Consider the following 14,834-nt stretch of genomic DNA (forward strand, 5'->3'; position numbering starts at 1 on the left):
CATTTCTACAAAACAACTCTAATGAATAACAGGTGAAAGAAAAAGGTGGGAAAATACATCTAAATACATCAAAAATACACCAATCTATGCATGTCACAACATAAATGGTGCATTCATTGACCGTCAAAGAAATAGAATTAGAATATCCTAAATTAATAACCCTTTAAATAACATTTGATGTGTGTGGAATCCACAAAGATATTTCCCCTACTACATTAAAAAAAATCTCTTCCTATACTGTTTATTATAATCACATTGTGGAGAGAGTGGAAATTAATTTTGCTGCTGTGTGTCTTGGATCTTGAATTTTTGTGTTTTACTAAAGAAACTTGAGTGAAACTGTCCGTGTTTACAACATAATTGGTTGACATAAGAAAATGAACAGTGTGATATTGTTCGACCGGTTTAAGTCGAGTACATTGCGTGTGTCCCTCTCCTGGGGGCTTAAAGGGATAGTTTGGATTTTTTTTAAAATGAACTTGTATGACATCCCCATCAGCAGTGTAGTGCATCAATAGTGACTCACCCATTTGCTCCCATCCCCTATTTTCTGGTAAATCCTATAAACTTTTTCATTTGCATTTCAGAATTTATATGCAAATGTAAATTAATTATGCTGTCACGAATGACTTGCTTTTACAAACTTTGCTGGAAAATACCTCACTAAATTAAAATGGACGTGGGGGGAGAGAAAACTACCGAGCTCCTCCCCACAGTCACAGAAACAAGTCATCTGTATCCCTATTTAGACTTGACATGCAGCAGGAAGTCCCTCCCACAGGAAACAGTCAGCTGGTCTGGCGTCATATTTCACAAAAGAGGAAGCAGTCAGAAAAAACACAAGCGGGCGGGTCAAAGAACAAGCTGGTAAGCTGCTGTTTTAAACTACTTTTGTTGTAGGATTCATAGAAAAACTGGTAAATTCACACCAGGGAATTTCTGAATATATGTGTGTGTGTGGTTGGTAGAGACATTGGAGAACAGTTCAAACAAGAATTGGGTGTATAAAAATAGTCAGCTCAGTATTAGCATGAACTGTCTCACAACTGTTCCATTTGTTAATGTTTGTGTGCCATATGACAACTATATAGGCATCTACCTTAACAGATATTGACCTGTGAATAAACTCATTATGACTGTTTGTTAAACAGTACTCTTAGTCTAATGTTGGTGAATATCTGTCATATTATGGCCCTAACCCAGACTAAGAATAGACCAAATGGAATTTCTGTGCCCACACTGATAACAAATAAGGATATCATTGTTTACATACAGTCACCATGTATGGTGTAGAATAACGATTATTAAAACTGCTATGCATACAGTATTCTATATACTGTATATACTGACTCTCTAGAGATATGTCATAGTCAGAAGATCGACTTTGAGAGACAGATGCTGGCATCTGGTGCCCCTCATGGAGGGGTGGTGTGCCCATGGAGGGGGAATAGTGGAAGACGTATAGCCGGTAAACAAGGGCATAGAAAATCCAAGGTCGTTAATTGAATGGGCAACAAAACACTAAAATTAAGGCTGTCTAAAGAGTAACAATTTCATTCATTCATTTTCTACCGCTTATCCTCACGAGTGTCACGGGGGTGCTGGTTCCTATCCCAGCTGTCTTTGGGCAAGAGGCGGGGTACACCCTGGACTGGTCGGCAGCCAATCACAGGGCACATATAGACAAACAACCATTCACACTCACATTCATACCTATGGACAATTTGGAGTCGCTAATTAACCTAGCATGTTTTTGGAATGTGGGAGGAAACCGGAGTACCCGGAGAAAACCCACGCATGCACGGGGAGAACATGCAAACTCCACACAGAGATGGCCGAGGGTGGAATTGAACCCTGGTCTCCTCTCTGTGAGGTCTGCGCGCTAACCACTCGACCGCCGTGCAGCCGAGTAATTTTTTTTAAATCGGATTAATCACCATTTTAACTAATTAATCATGATTAATCACCATTAGCAACTGTCTGAAATATGCCCATTTTAAATGAGAAAAACAAGGATCCTCTGGGATGTTACCTCATAGTAGCTTCAACGCTGCTGTGAGCTTCCTTGCTTGTTTTCCCTGCTTCCTCTGGTTGTGTGTGTGATGTCGGTGTTGCATTTCGTCTACATTTTGTTATTCATTCCAGACAATGTAATGCATGTATTGATGTGGCTGACATCACCCAGCACAAGTTCTATATTTAAGGTGGAGCCCAGTCACAATCACATTGTTCACAACATGATTAAATATGTGAGATCAACTTTGTGTTTTACAACTGTAACATGATTACGATCTCTTACAGCAGTGGAAATGAGGCACCCTTTCCTACTTCAACTCCTGCTCGCCTATATCGGGGTGTGTGGTGTTCGGGGGGCTTCAGAGTTTAAGATCTGTGCCTTCAACCTTCAACATTTTGGGGAATCCAAAGCCAAGAAAGAAGATGTCATGCATACACTTGCCAAGGTAAGGCATCCAGAGGCGACTAAAGAACGTGGCTTGTGGTCCGCATGATGTCGAGTTCAAGTCCCAGTATCATCCAAAGTATGGACGTGCCATTTAGTAAGCCACCAAACTGTCAAATTATCTACAGTATTAATTGGCCCTGTACCCTAGAAACCGCCCATGAATGATACGGGAAAAGGCTGAAATGATACAGTGTCAAAGCCCAGGGCAGTGATACTGATAAAATATAGAGTTTAACCATGTCCAGTATCAGCCCCCCGCGCTGCTCTAGTATCGTGCTCGTGAAACAACCAATCAGAGAACAGCGCACAAGCGTGAACACACACTATAAATATTCCTAGTGCTTCTCCAGTCACCAAAAAACCCAAACTTTGATTAATGGAACTTTAATTGTCAGACATTGATAAGATAAGACTGTTGATAAAATATTATTGTTGAAATATTTTTTGCAATTATTGTGTTTACACTGTTTAGATATAATACATGTAATAAACTGAACATTTTCTGGAAACGAAATGGTCTTTTGATTAAATAGTATGTGATAATAACATCATGTGATAACCTATAATGATCATCCTCTGTGTCCCAATAACGCATGTCCAAAGTATCCTGTTTGTAAGTTTGGTATTTACTAGGCTGTGTGTTGCCGTCTCTTTCAGATCATCACCCGATGTGACGTGTGTCTACTTCAGGAAGTGAGAGATAGCAAACAAAAAGCTTTACCCCAATTGCTTGAGCGTCTTAACAAGTGATTAAAAACTTTTACACACACACACAAATACACATACGTTCTACTTGGATGAAACCGTTTTTTTCCTCAATATTCAGGTATGATAATTATCACAAGTATGCCGCTGTGGCGAGTGAGAGACTAGGTCGATCTGAAACATACCAGGAGCAGTACGTGTTTGTCTACAGGTAAGCAATAAATATGATATCATTTCTTATCACATACTACAGTATTAATTGGCCCTGTACCCTAGAAACTGCCCATGAATGATACAGTATCGTGCCCGTGAAACAACCAATCAGAGAACAGCGCACAAGCGCGAACACACAGCGTTTGTTTTGCTGCCGTCTGTGCTCTGTCAACATGTCAGTGGTTGACACTCCCGGCGAAAGACAAATAGGGAAAATAGCAAACAGAATATTAGAAATGGAACGTTTTATCACCATTAATGAGGAGGAAAGTCTCCTGTCTGCAACTATGCCCAACAAAACTCCCAGGTCATGAAGCGGGCTCCTGGGCTTAACTTTCTAAACTCTGCGCATGTGACAGGAAATGTCACTGTAACTATAAATATTCCTAGTGCTTCTCCAGTCACCAAAAAACCCAAACTTGATAAATGGAACTTTAATTGTCAGACATTGATAAGATAAGACCGTTGATAAAATATTATTGTTGAAATATTTTTGCAATTATTGTGTTTACACTGTTTAGATATAATACATGTAATAAACTGAACATTTTCTGGAAACAAAATGGTCTTTTGATTAAATAGTATGTGATAATAAGCTCATGATTAAATAGTATGTGATAATAAGATCATCACATGGTTTGTCTGGTATCAGGCCCTTCGGTCTCGGGCTGATACTGGCACGCAGGGGCATGATACCTGGCCTGATACCAGACAAACCATGTGATAACCTATAATGATCATATACAGTGTAATGTTCCAAATGTGTGACGTACTCTATGCAGGACCGATACAGTATCAGTCACAGGCCAGTATCAGTACCCTGACAACAGGCCAGGAGATGTCGATGCATTCTCCAGAGAGCCGTTTGTTGTCCGCTTCAAAGCTCCAAAGACAGGTCTGTCTTCCTAAACTCTTCCAACTCTTGGAACATCTTGATCAAATTCATGTGGTATCACAAAGTGTCTTTATGCGTACGACACCCATTCCCTTCTTTTATCTTCAGCTCTTAAAGAGTTTGTTCTCATCCCGCAACACACCAGTCCAGCTAACACGACTAAAGAGCTTGACGCACTGTATGATGTTTTGCAACATGTGAGAAAGATGTGGAAAACGGAGGTAAAAACATTTTTTGCACCTATGACTGCTATTGCAGTGTTTTGAACAGCGTCACTGACAGGATTGAGTAACAGTGTTAATGTTGTTACAGTAAAAGTGTTTGCCCACTTCCTGACTTATTATTTGATTGCATATTTGTCACACTTAAATGTGTCAGATCATCATACAAATATTATTAATATTAATTAAAGAAATATAATAGTAGAATATGAATGAATGAATGAATGTCAATATGCAAGTAACACATTTGACATAATGTCAACAATCAATCAAGATGTGTAGCCCATTGAATATTGTTTACATTGTCCACTGCAACAGAATATAATGCTTCTTGGGGACTTCAATGCCGATTGTGCCTACCTATCCAAGAGGAACCGGGAGAAGTTGCGCTTGCTTACAGATAAGAGTCTGTCCTGGCTGATTAAAGATAAGACCGACACTACTGTTCGTTCAACCACCTCATGCACTTATGACAGGTAATTACCATGAGTGCATGAAATTGCTGTATGTATTGCTTATTATTCAAAAATTACCAGAATATAAATTGTGTCAGTCAAATGCATGTAAACATTGCGGAACACATACACAACAATGGACAGATGAGAGTGTGTAGTGATAGGAACAAAGACACTGAGTGACTGAGAAGTCTGACTATTTTGTTATCAACGGTTTTGTGATGCAAATGTTTACTTTTGTTTATGTGTCTTTCGTTTGTGTTTCACCAGGATCGTCGTGCACGGTGATGCATTCGTCAATGCAGTTGTGCCATTTTCTGCCAAGCCATTTGACTTCCAATTGGAATACCAACTCACAGAGGAGCAGGTAACATGATGCATGTTTCTACGTGGAAATACAAGTCGGCCTTTGAGCTAATGTCAAAATTACAACAAGAATTTCACTCAAGTCAGTTAAATTTTCAATACTATGTTATTTATAGAGCAAAAATCATAACAAAAATTATCTCAAGGCGCTTTACACATGAGGTTGATCTATGGTCATGCTCCTAATAAATAAGAGAAACCAACTGAACCCCACATGAGCAAGGACTTGATGACAGAAATAAGGAAAAGCTCTTTCTGGGGAAGAAAGGAGCGCATGTACAGTTACACTCTTAGTTATGAGTTATAGTTGATGCAGTTCCTCTCTAGTCCTGTTGGTGGTTTCCAATTGACAGAAATTGAAAGCGAAACTACCACATACTTGTTCTGAAGTGTTTCTGTTGCATTCAGGCACTCATGGTCAGTGACCATTATCCTGTCGAGGTCCTACTGAAGAACAGCACAACAAAACTCTCCTTCAGCCTCTTCCTCATCGCACTTCTTATATTCATATCCAGATGAAAAAACCCCGTTGGAATGGACTCCTGTGGAACAGGTGGTGGAGTACAGGAAAGGAAACAAAACATATCTTTAATCGTTACTGTATGCTATACCTGCTGAGTTCAAGAGTGAAACGATATTCAGGAAGTGCCATGCATAAAACATGCCTGGGCCTGTCATGATAAACCAACAAAAAAAACTGGTCGATAATTATGATGACCTCGATAAATTGATATATATATATATATAGTATGTACTGGAGCCTATCCCAGCTGTCTTCGGGCAAGAGGCGGGGTACACTGTGGACTGGTCGCCAGCCAATCACAGGGCACATATAGACAAACAACCATTCACACTCACATTCATACCTATGGACAATTTGGAGTCGTTAATTAACCTAGCATGTTTTTGGAATGTGGGAGGAAACCGGAGTACCTGGAGAAAACCCATGCATGCACGGGGAGAACATGCAAACGCCACACAGAGATGGCTGAGAGTGGAATTGAACTCGGGTCTCCTAGCTGTTCGGCCTCCGCGCTAACCACTTGCACACCGTGCAGCATGGTATAAATATTTTGTAGCACAATTATCAACCAGCAAAATGATCATCACAGGCCTAAATCCTCAGTATAAGCAAGTTAGTTAAAACTTTGCAACAACTCTAACCTCACAGTTTATTTTGCATTGACCTCAAGGTAAGAATGATATTTTTTCATTAGAGAACTGATACTGTGTTACAATCTGTGAGACTGTTTTTACAATCAGGATTTTTGTATTATTGATTGAAATAGCAATATGCATGTGTTTATTGTATTTTTAAACTGTTTTTTCATATAAATGTTTCATTTTTATTCATGCTAAGTCAGCTGGGATAGGCTCCAGCATACCCCGTGACTCTGATGAGGATAAGCGGCATAGAAAATTGATGGATGGATGGTTTCATTTTTATACTGAATGCACTGGTTGTTCTGCATTATTGTATTTTATCATGCGTCTATTAGTAGATATTCTATTCTAAACTAAAGTTTGTGAATTGTGAACATTATCTTCCATATTGGAAGAGATGGCAGTTGTGATGCTGAAAGAAATGTTGGCTTTGTGTTTCTATCAACGCATTACGTCAACACAAACAAATAAACACGACAGAGTGTATTGTGTCTGGTGTTTTTAAGTTATGTGTTATACGTATGTGAGCGTGGTAATATGAAATTATGTCACACTTTCTTTTTCTATCCTACGTGTTTGAGCTCAGCAGAGACGTAAAGTCTAGAAAGCTTTCTAATGATTTATTGGTTGAGACCAGGTATGATACCTGGGGAAAACTGAGAATATAAAATTATGATGACGCGTACCAGTGACCACGTGACCACGCTCTCCACCTCTCTAAGGACAGCCGCCTAAACCTGTCACGTGACCACCTAACCTGTCTCCTACACATACTGTACTTTTTTAAATTAATAAATGTATAGTTTTACTTTTGGGGGGGTTTCCCCAGTTTTTTAAATTAAACTTTTTTGAGCTGCATTCTACCGTCACCTCTCTTTGCTTGTTTGAATTTGGATTTTCCCAAATTAAGAGTGTTTCCTGTTAAATACCTACGCTTAATTATGTCACAGTAAAAACAGCTGTACTTTTATAGATATACGAGGCACTTGAAGCCGTTTAGATAATATAATAATTTAATTTAATTTACATTTTCCCTTCCTATCAACAGTTGCTGCTAGCACGTCACGCTAGACTGGTAGCAGTAGCCTAAAGTGAAAGTAAATATGACTCGACAGGGTGGTTAACGGACAAAATGTTAATTCTTTCATTCATTTTTGCTCAACAAAAACAAGTAAGTATCTTTGTTGCTCTGAGTATACGTTTTGTTTGTTTAAAGAGGAAGCTTAGTCGTGTTAACTGTCTTAAAAAGAAATAACCGTCGAAAACATGAGCACAACGCAGCTGTTCTTGAGTGGAGGAGAAATGGCTTCCTTGTTAGGATATGTTGTAGAAGAAACGCAGTACATTAGCTGTCTTATAAGAAAACATAACCCGGAGCCACAAAAAAGTCAGTGAGGAGTTACGGAAACCTACCGTAGTCATGTTAACTGCCTTAGAAGAGTATCCCCGGTCGAAAACAGTCAGTGCACCTTAAAAATTTAGGTACAACGACAAAACATCGAATCGAAATAAACTATCTGTATACACTCCGCTTTTACGAGGCTGATAGTGTAACGGAAACATTTTCAGAAAACTATATGGTTTTTTTTTCTTATTTGTGACAACGCTTTTTTTTACAGTGAACTTCAGCAATTCAGTACAGTATTTCAAGTCAACAGACGTCATGGATCTTTTATACAGTGACCAGTCATACAAGCATGGTATGTGAATAATCATATATTATATGCATAACTAAACTGCATGGCGGTGGTGGCCGGATCGATGTAAATATGGATCCCAACATTTGTATCAATATTGATCGATACCAATGTAAAAAGATCGATACCTGGGCTTCATGTTTCCCCTCCCTTTCTTGTGTTTACAGTTTACCGTCACGTGACTCAGCAGCAACAGGCAAGTCTTGGACTTCGTTATATCTGATTTACTGATTGGTCCAGTTCAGGTACTGGCCGTGCATTGATTGGACTGAATCCTCAAACTTTATTATTGAAAGTAGCAAATTATATTATTAATTAGGTGATAATAATCAGCCTTTCTCATGCACACTATTTTAAATTAAGATTATAATTTCAATCTAATCCCGTTTCTATGCTAAAATGTTTCTAAGTGAAAAGTACACTTTGCAAAAAGTTTCTCTTCTTTGTAGGTATTATTCCAATGATTTTGAACGCGCATCTCCACCGATGAAATATGTCGCCATAATCCCACTACATATCCAGCTGTCCAAACAGGATGATGTTCGGAAATTACCCGCTGACAACTCATCATTTGCTGGTAAAACAAATAACAAAACCAAAACGAATTCATATTTGTTAATATGACACATTTTGTTATAACGTAATTCACGTGGTATTTATTTTAACATAGTACAGTTACACATAACAGTTGTGCTTCCGCTTTCGTTTTTTAACACCTGCAGTACTCCGCAGTTCCACTGAGTGGCGCTTCAACTATACAGTATGAGCTGCACAGTTAAACAGTGTAGGCAAGGTGTGAGACATGTCCTCATTTTCACATTATATTTGTCCTGTTGTTGGCTAATTGAAGTGTTGGTGTCGTTAAGACTGCTTTGCATAGGTTTTGTTTCTTTTTTGAAACAATTCCATGTTTTCCATTTGGGGTACATGCCTGAATGGGGGTCCAAACAGCTCTGCATTAGAGCATGGTAACTCTGGTTAGTAACAAAGAGTACAGGACTGGATTCACTACTCTAATGGATAAGTGACCAGACTTCAGGGCCAATGTGAACAGGTTAGGAGGCTTGGCAAAAGTGACCTAGAAATGCTCACCAGGAGAGTCCGGATGCCAGACGTGTCCTCAAGAAGTGCTAACGTGGGGGCCATGCAAGAGACCAAAGCCCAGGCCCTACTTTCAGGTCAGGGTAATGGACATGACAGTAGTGGATCAGAAAGACACAAATGGATGTGATATCATCCTTAAGTGCATGCATGTCACTTCCCGGATGCTTTGCTTTGACGATCCAAGTTCTAAAGGTCGACTGCTTATCAAATGAAAACAATAAAAAGAAGGTTATGACTGGTTAATTGCTGTGTTGGTGAGTCCACACTACCATTCACGTTGTCTTCTCTGTGCAGGTGATTGTACTTCATGTCTTCAGAGGACATGCACTACAATGCCATCCCACTGAGTACCTGATAGGGGAGCAATGTTGTCCCAAGTGTTTGCCTGGTAAGACTGGAAGATGCAGGAGTAATTTATAAAAAAAAATATTGTAATCCAGCACAGACAAAAATACAGGCATCTTAGACTGGCTTTGTCTAGCTGTGAATCCATTTTTTAATAAATAGTTTGCACACACATATGGCCCTGGGTGCTATTTCAGGAAATACCATAGTTTTTGAGTGACTATTTTTTAATGCTAATGCACTATTTCATGTTAGGTTAATTGGCGACTCCAAATTGTCCGTAGGTATGAATGTGAGTGTGAATGGTTGTTTGTCTATACTGTATGTGCCCTGTGATTGGCTGGCGACCAGTCCAGTGTGTACCCCGCCTGAAGACAGCTGGGATAGGCTCCAGCATGCCCGCAACCCTCGTGAGGATAAGCAGTATAGTAAATGAATGTTAGTGACGTATTCATTGTAGTGGACTGTACAACTTTAGTTTTTTTTCTCCAACAGGAAGTCATGTTAGGGATGATTGCACCAAAATCAGCGGCACAACTTGCAGGGCCTGCGTGAAGGGAACCTACATGCATATACCAACTGGGCAAAAAAAGTGTTTTCCGTGCACAATTTGCCATGCAGGTAAACCACATATATATTTTTTACATATACAGTATTTCAGGTGTGGACATAAGTCAGACTCAAGTCACAATTTTGATGACTTTGGTTTGACTTAACTCTCCAAATACTTGCAACTCGACTTGGACATTGACTCAGAATTTAGTCTGATGACTTGAAATGTGTTGAGTGAAATGTTCCCCCATTCAAAGTATTCATATATTCAATTGTTATTATGAAATTTCCAGCAAGTCAACATATTTTCCCTTCAGGTTTAAGAAGAGGTTTAAGTGGATCACATTTCTGTGCGCTAATTAATCTTGTCAGCACTCTTTTTCTGTGACTAAGTCACGTCACAAAGGTCTTATTTTATTTCTTACTATTCAAAATGCATTAATTGTATTGTTAAATTTAATAGATTGTTACATTGTTAAATTGGCATTTTATTTGGGAGACACTAAATAGTGGTCACAGTTTGACTTGTTAGGAATCCAATTTAATTGACTTTGCCTTCGTCTTCTGTATGATTCCAATCATTTTTATCATTTTCTGAAGTAAAAATTACTGAATTTGCACATTTCCTGGTCAAATAAAAAGCAAAAACCCAAGAAAAGTGACGGCACTAAATTGGTTCATGATGTCTGCCAGCATATTGCCAATAATATAACGATGAAACATTCATTATAATGCATGGCATTCCAGAGTCTATGTAATGTCTTTTTTAATGTAAGTCTAACATCATTACTATTGCTAATCGGCCAATAAAATACAGAGAAATGTCATATGGGAGGCACTTGTAGTACGTGCTGAAGTCAAAGCGAGTGGAGACGGACAACAGACAAAAAGTAGAAAAACACATATTTTTAGTTTAGATATTTTTTGTATTAATTATTTCTTTTTCTTCATCCTCCAAATTAATTAATCTTAATGTATTATCAAATAACTGCAAAGAAGTCAGTGCCTCACCACGTCACTTGCAGACCACATGCACCTGAATGTGGATAATACCAAAGAGTTGATGATGGACTTTCAGTCTCAGATGACTCAGCTGAGCCCATCACCATTCAGGACCTGGGGGTGGCAGTAGTGGACCATAGAAACAATAAAGGGGGGGGGCAGCAGAGCTTTTATTCTCCAACAGACTCCCTCTGTCCTGCAGTGAACACTACAGGACTTCATTCAGTCCACATGTCACCCATGTACAATACCTAACCTGTCTGTAAGATAATCCTGTGTTATTCATTATTCATTCACATTGTTACGCTGTACTTTCTGTACTCCGTTGTATATAGTTTACTTTTATTTACTTTTTGGAAATATGCACATCTAATATATTCTTTCTATTTTGTGGTATTTTATTCACAAGTGCGTTCATTCTTCTTCAGCAATGGAGCTACTCCAACCAAGTCATTTCCCTTGTGGATTGATAAATTCTGTCTATGGGTGGGGCTGCATGTGTTGCTATCCACCCAGCAGATGATGCTGTTTGTCTTTCAACATGTTTCTGTAACCGGTTAAAGGTTTGTTTGCTGATGATGCTTACAGGTAATGAAAACCCCCAAATCAGTATCTCGGAAATGTAGAGTAGTTCACAATATCAATAAAAATATATCTTAAAGGGGACCTATTATGCAAACCTTTCAGTGGACCTCTATAGAGCAGCTACACCCAATAATCAGCACAGACAGCTTTCTAGATCTTCCAGAATCTACACTTATTTCCTTGGCTTCCAACATTTATTCCACCCAGGGCCCGCCTCCGGGCACCTCTGCTCTGATGTGATTGCTCAAACTCCCGAGCGCTCCTGAGGACTTCTGGACTACTGCCGAACCCCACTTTCAGCAGAACAACAATCCTAAGCACGCAGGCAAGATCTCAAAGGAGTGACAACTCTGCATATACATAAGTGGCTCAGACAGAGCCCAGATTTTAATCTGATTGAAAATTTTAGGAAAAATCGGAAAAAGGAGGTGCACCTACACTTCCCATCCATTTACATCAATAACACTCATTTGGTTCTATAGCAAAGAGAACTTTGGAACTTTGGATATATCCGCCTTTTTTTCTACCATGACTTCTTGTTTGAGACTTATTTCACTATTTCCTTTTCCTGTTGTGTATGGTTGCAGAGTATAGGGGACTATTTAATTCAGATGGTCATTGACTCAGAATTTAGTCTGATGGCTTGAAATGTGTTGAGTGAAATGTTCCCCCATTCAAAGTATTCATATATTCAATTGTTATTATGAAATTTCCAGCAAGTCAACATATTTTCCCTTCAGGTTTAAGAAGAGGTTTAAGTGGATCACATTTCTGTGCGCTAATTAATCTTGTCAGCACTCTTTTTCTGTGACTAAGTCACGTCACAAAGGTCTTATTTTATTTCTTACTATTCAAAATGCATTAATTGTATTGTTAAATGTAATAGATTGTTACATTGTTAAATTGGCATTTTATTTGGGAGACACTAAATAGTGGTCACAGTTTGACTTGTTAGGAATCCAATTTAATTGACTTTGCCTTCGTCTTCTGTATGATTCCAATCATTTTTATCATTTTCTGAAGTAAAAATTACTGAATTTGCACATTTCCTGGTCAAATACAAAGCAAAAACCCAAGAAAAGTGACGGCACTAAATTGGTTCATGATGTCTGCCAGCATATTGCCAATAATATAACGATGAAACATTCATTATAATGCATGGCATTCCAGAGTCTTCCAGAGTCTAGGAGGTGCACCTACACTTCCCATCCATTTACATCAATAACACTCATTTGGTTCTATAGCAAAGAGAACTTTGGAACTTTGGATATATCCGCCTTTTTTTCTACCATGACTTCTTGTTTGAGACTTATTTCACTATTTCCTTTTCCTGTTGTGTATGGTTGCAGAGTATAGGGGACTATTTAATTCAGATGGTTACGTCCGCCAGTGTTGGATCATTTTGTATGTATGCGATTATGACATTGCGTTGGACTTTAGCAATGTAATTCATTTAACTGCTTCATCTTTTGGTACTTTCATGTCTGAGAGCACAATAAACACTCTTCATTTACTGTAGAACCACCGCTGATCCTGGTACAGTCACGTGTGTTTTTGCTTTACCTGTGTAACATTGTTTACTGTATTTCTAGTTTCTGGTCTCCAGATAAAGAAGATGTGCACCAGGATCTCAGACACAGAGTGTGAACCACTTGAGGGATTCTACTGTCTGGACCCTGTTGAGAATGGTTGTCAAGAAGCACGGAAACATACAGATTGTCTACCAGGACAATACATCAGCCAAAAAGGTTATATTCCAACAGTGACTTCAGGGTTATGAAGCAGTTATTCACCAGCGTAGATTTTTTATGACTAACTGTTACTGTTACCACTTCTATTTTTCATTCAAACAGCGTGATTGATTTACTTTTACAGGAACAGCCCTTGCAGACACTGAATGCTCAGACTGTGCTGGTCAAAGCTTTTCAAATGGAACACTTACAACATGTCAGCCACACACAAAGTAAGTGAAGCTTCATGTCATACTCCTGATTTGGTACAACACAATCTCTATAATGTGTTGTCCCCATCTATGATTCCAGTTGTGAATCCAAAAAGCTCTGTGTGATAACACCAGGAACTGCATCAGCTGATGCCGTATGTGGAGAAAATCGTAATCGCACAGGGATCATTTTCACATGTGCGTTCAGTTTTTTATGTATCTCGGCTTTCTTACTGTATTCTTATTTCAGAAATGAAAAACAATTGACCTAGAAACATACTTTTCTTTCACTGAAATATGAGCGAGCTGCATTTTGTAATCTAACTGATGCTCTATTCCCCACAGAATTAGACTGCCACCATGTTGTAATGTCTCTTAGCTCTGTGATTCAAACTGTCAAAGACAAAGGAACTTGACATCAAGTCACACTCTTCCATGGAATGGTCTTGGGTGAATTGAATTTTGTTTGTCTGAAGAGTTGAATCACAGTAACCGGACTCGCTTGATTTTCTTGATGTTTTAGCTCTCCTCCAGTGCTTTGATTCAACTCCTGAGATATACAGTACAGTGGAACCTTGGTTAGTGGTCGCCCTGGTTAGAATATTTGTCTGTTTAGAATGCACGCCACCATTCTTGATGTGTTATTATTGCACACTTCAGTCCAAATGTGTTTTTAATGGGTTTTTCAAAAAACGGCTTTGTTGCATGAGCACCTTTTTTTTTTGCTTGATTTTGGGTTATTGAGGTGAGAAACACCCTTCAATTCAAGGAATAATAATTTCATAATATTGTTATATCATGAGTTTTTCCTAACCTAATTTTGTCATGTTATATATTTTTTATATTTTAAAAAAAATACATACTTTGGTAACTAATATTTCAACTTTAACATTAGGATTTTATTTTTTTATTTAGTTCATTTAGTTCAGTGTTTTTTTGTTTTGTTTGTTGTTTTGTTTTTTGAGGGCCAGGACTAGTACACCTGTACTAGTATGTTTTGTTAACTTTGCCTGTTTTAAGTGCCCCTTTTTTAAATACCATGCCATACCACTGATTGTTTTTTTTTAATGTTTGCCTTTTAAAATATTAAATTATGAAGTGGGAAGGCAGCCTTGATTAAAATA

General features: G+C 38.5%; 2 protein-coding genes across 5 annotated transcripts; both read left to right on the forward strand.

Moving 5' to 3' along the window:
- Positions 1 to 829: 829 nt before the first annotated feature.
- Positions 830 to 6,060, forward strand: dnase1l1 (deoxyribonuclease I-like 1). Its single transcript, XM_058052624.2, has 9 exons — positions 830 to 867; positions 2,302 to 2,462; positions 3,122 to 3,210; positions 3,291 to 3,380; positions 4,165 to 4,277; positions 4,386 to 4,498; positions 4,817 to 4,974; positions 5,224 to 5,320; positions 5,728 to 6,060. Exons 2-9 carry the CDS (start codon positions 2,310 to 2,312, stop codon positions 5,836 to 5,838), a joined length of 924 nt encoding a protein of 307 aa, XP_057908607.2. The 5' UTR covers positions 830 to 867; positions 2,302 to 2,309; the 3' UTR covers positions 5,839 to 6,060.
- Positions 6,061 to 7,541: 1,481 nt separating this feature from the next.
- On the forward strand, positions 7,542 to 13,985 carry LOC144894408 (tumor necrosis factor receptor superfamily member 14-like). 4 transcript variants are annotated; one of them, XM_078796898.1, is made up of 9 exons: positions 7,542 to 7,654; positions 8,103 to 8,183; positions 8,348 to 8,376; positions 8,630 to 8,757; positions 9,579 to 9,672; positions 10,125 to 10,250; positions 13,361 to 13,516; positions 13,644 to 13,731; positions 13,811 to 13,985. In XM_078796898.1, the coding sequence occupies exons 4-9, from the start codon at positions 8,716 to 8,718 to the stop codon at positions 13,980 to 13,982; spliced, it is 678 nt and encodes a 225-aa protein (XP_078653024.1). In that variant the 5' UTR covers positions 7,542 to 7,654; positions 8,103 to 8,183; positions 8,348 to 8,376; positions 8,630 to 8,715; the 3' UTR covers positions 13,983 to 13,985. The 4 variants fall into 4 exon arrangements, with proteins under 4 accessions (XP_078653024.1, XP_078653025.1, XP_078653026.1 ...); XM_078796899.1 differs by having other exon boundaries at positions 8,703 to 8,757; XM_078796900.1 differs by lacking the exon at positions 8,103 to 8,183 and having other exon boundaries at positions 7,543 to 7,654.
- The last annotated feature ends 849 nt before the right edge of the window (positions 13,986 to 14,834 follow it).

The sequence above is a fragment of the Doryrhamphus excisus genome, linkage group LG15 (assembly GCF_037039965.1).
Source record: "Doryrhamphus excisus strain RoL-2023G ecotype Guam linkage group LG15, RoL_Dexc_Guam_v1.1, whole genome shotgun sequence".
Lineage (NCBI taxonomy): Eukaryota > Metazoa > Chordata > Actinopteri > Syngnathiformes > Syngnathidae > Doryrhamphus > Doryrhamphus excisus.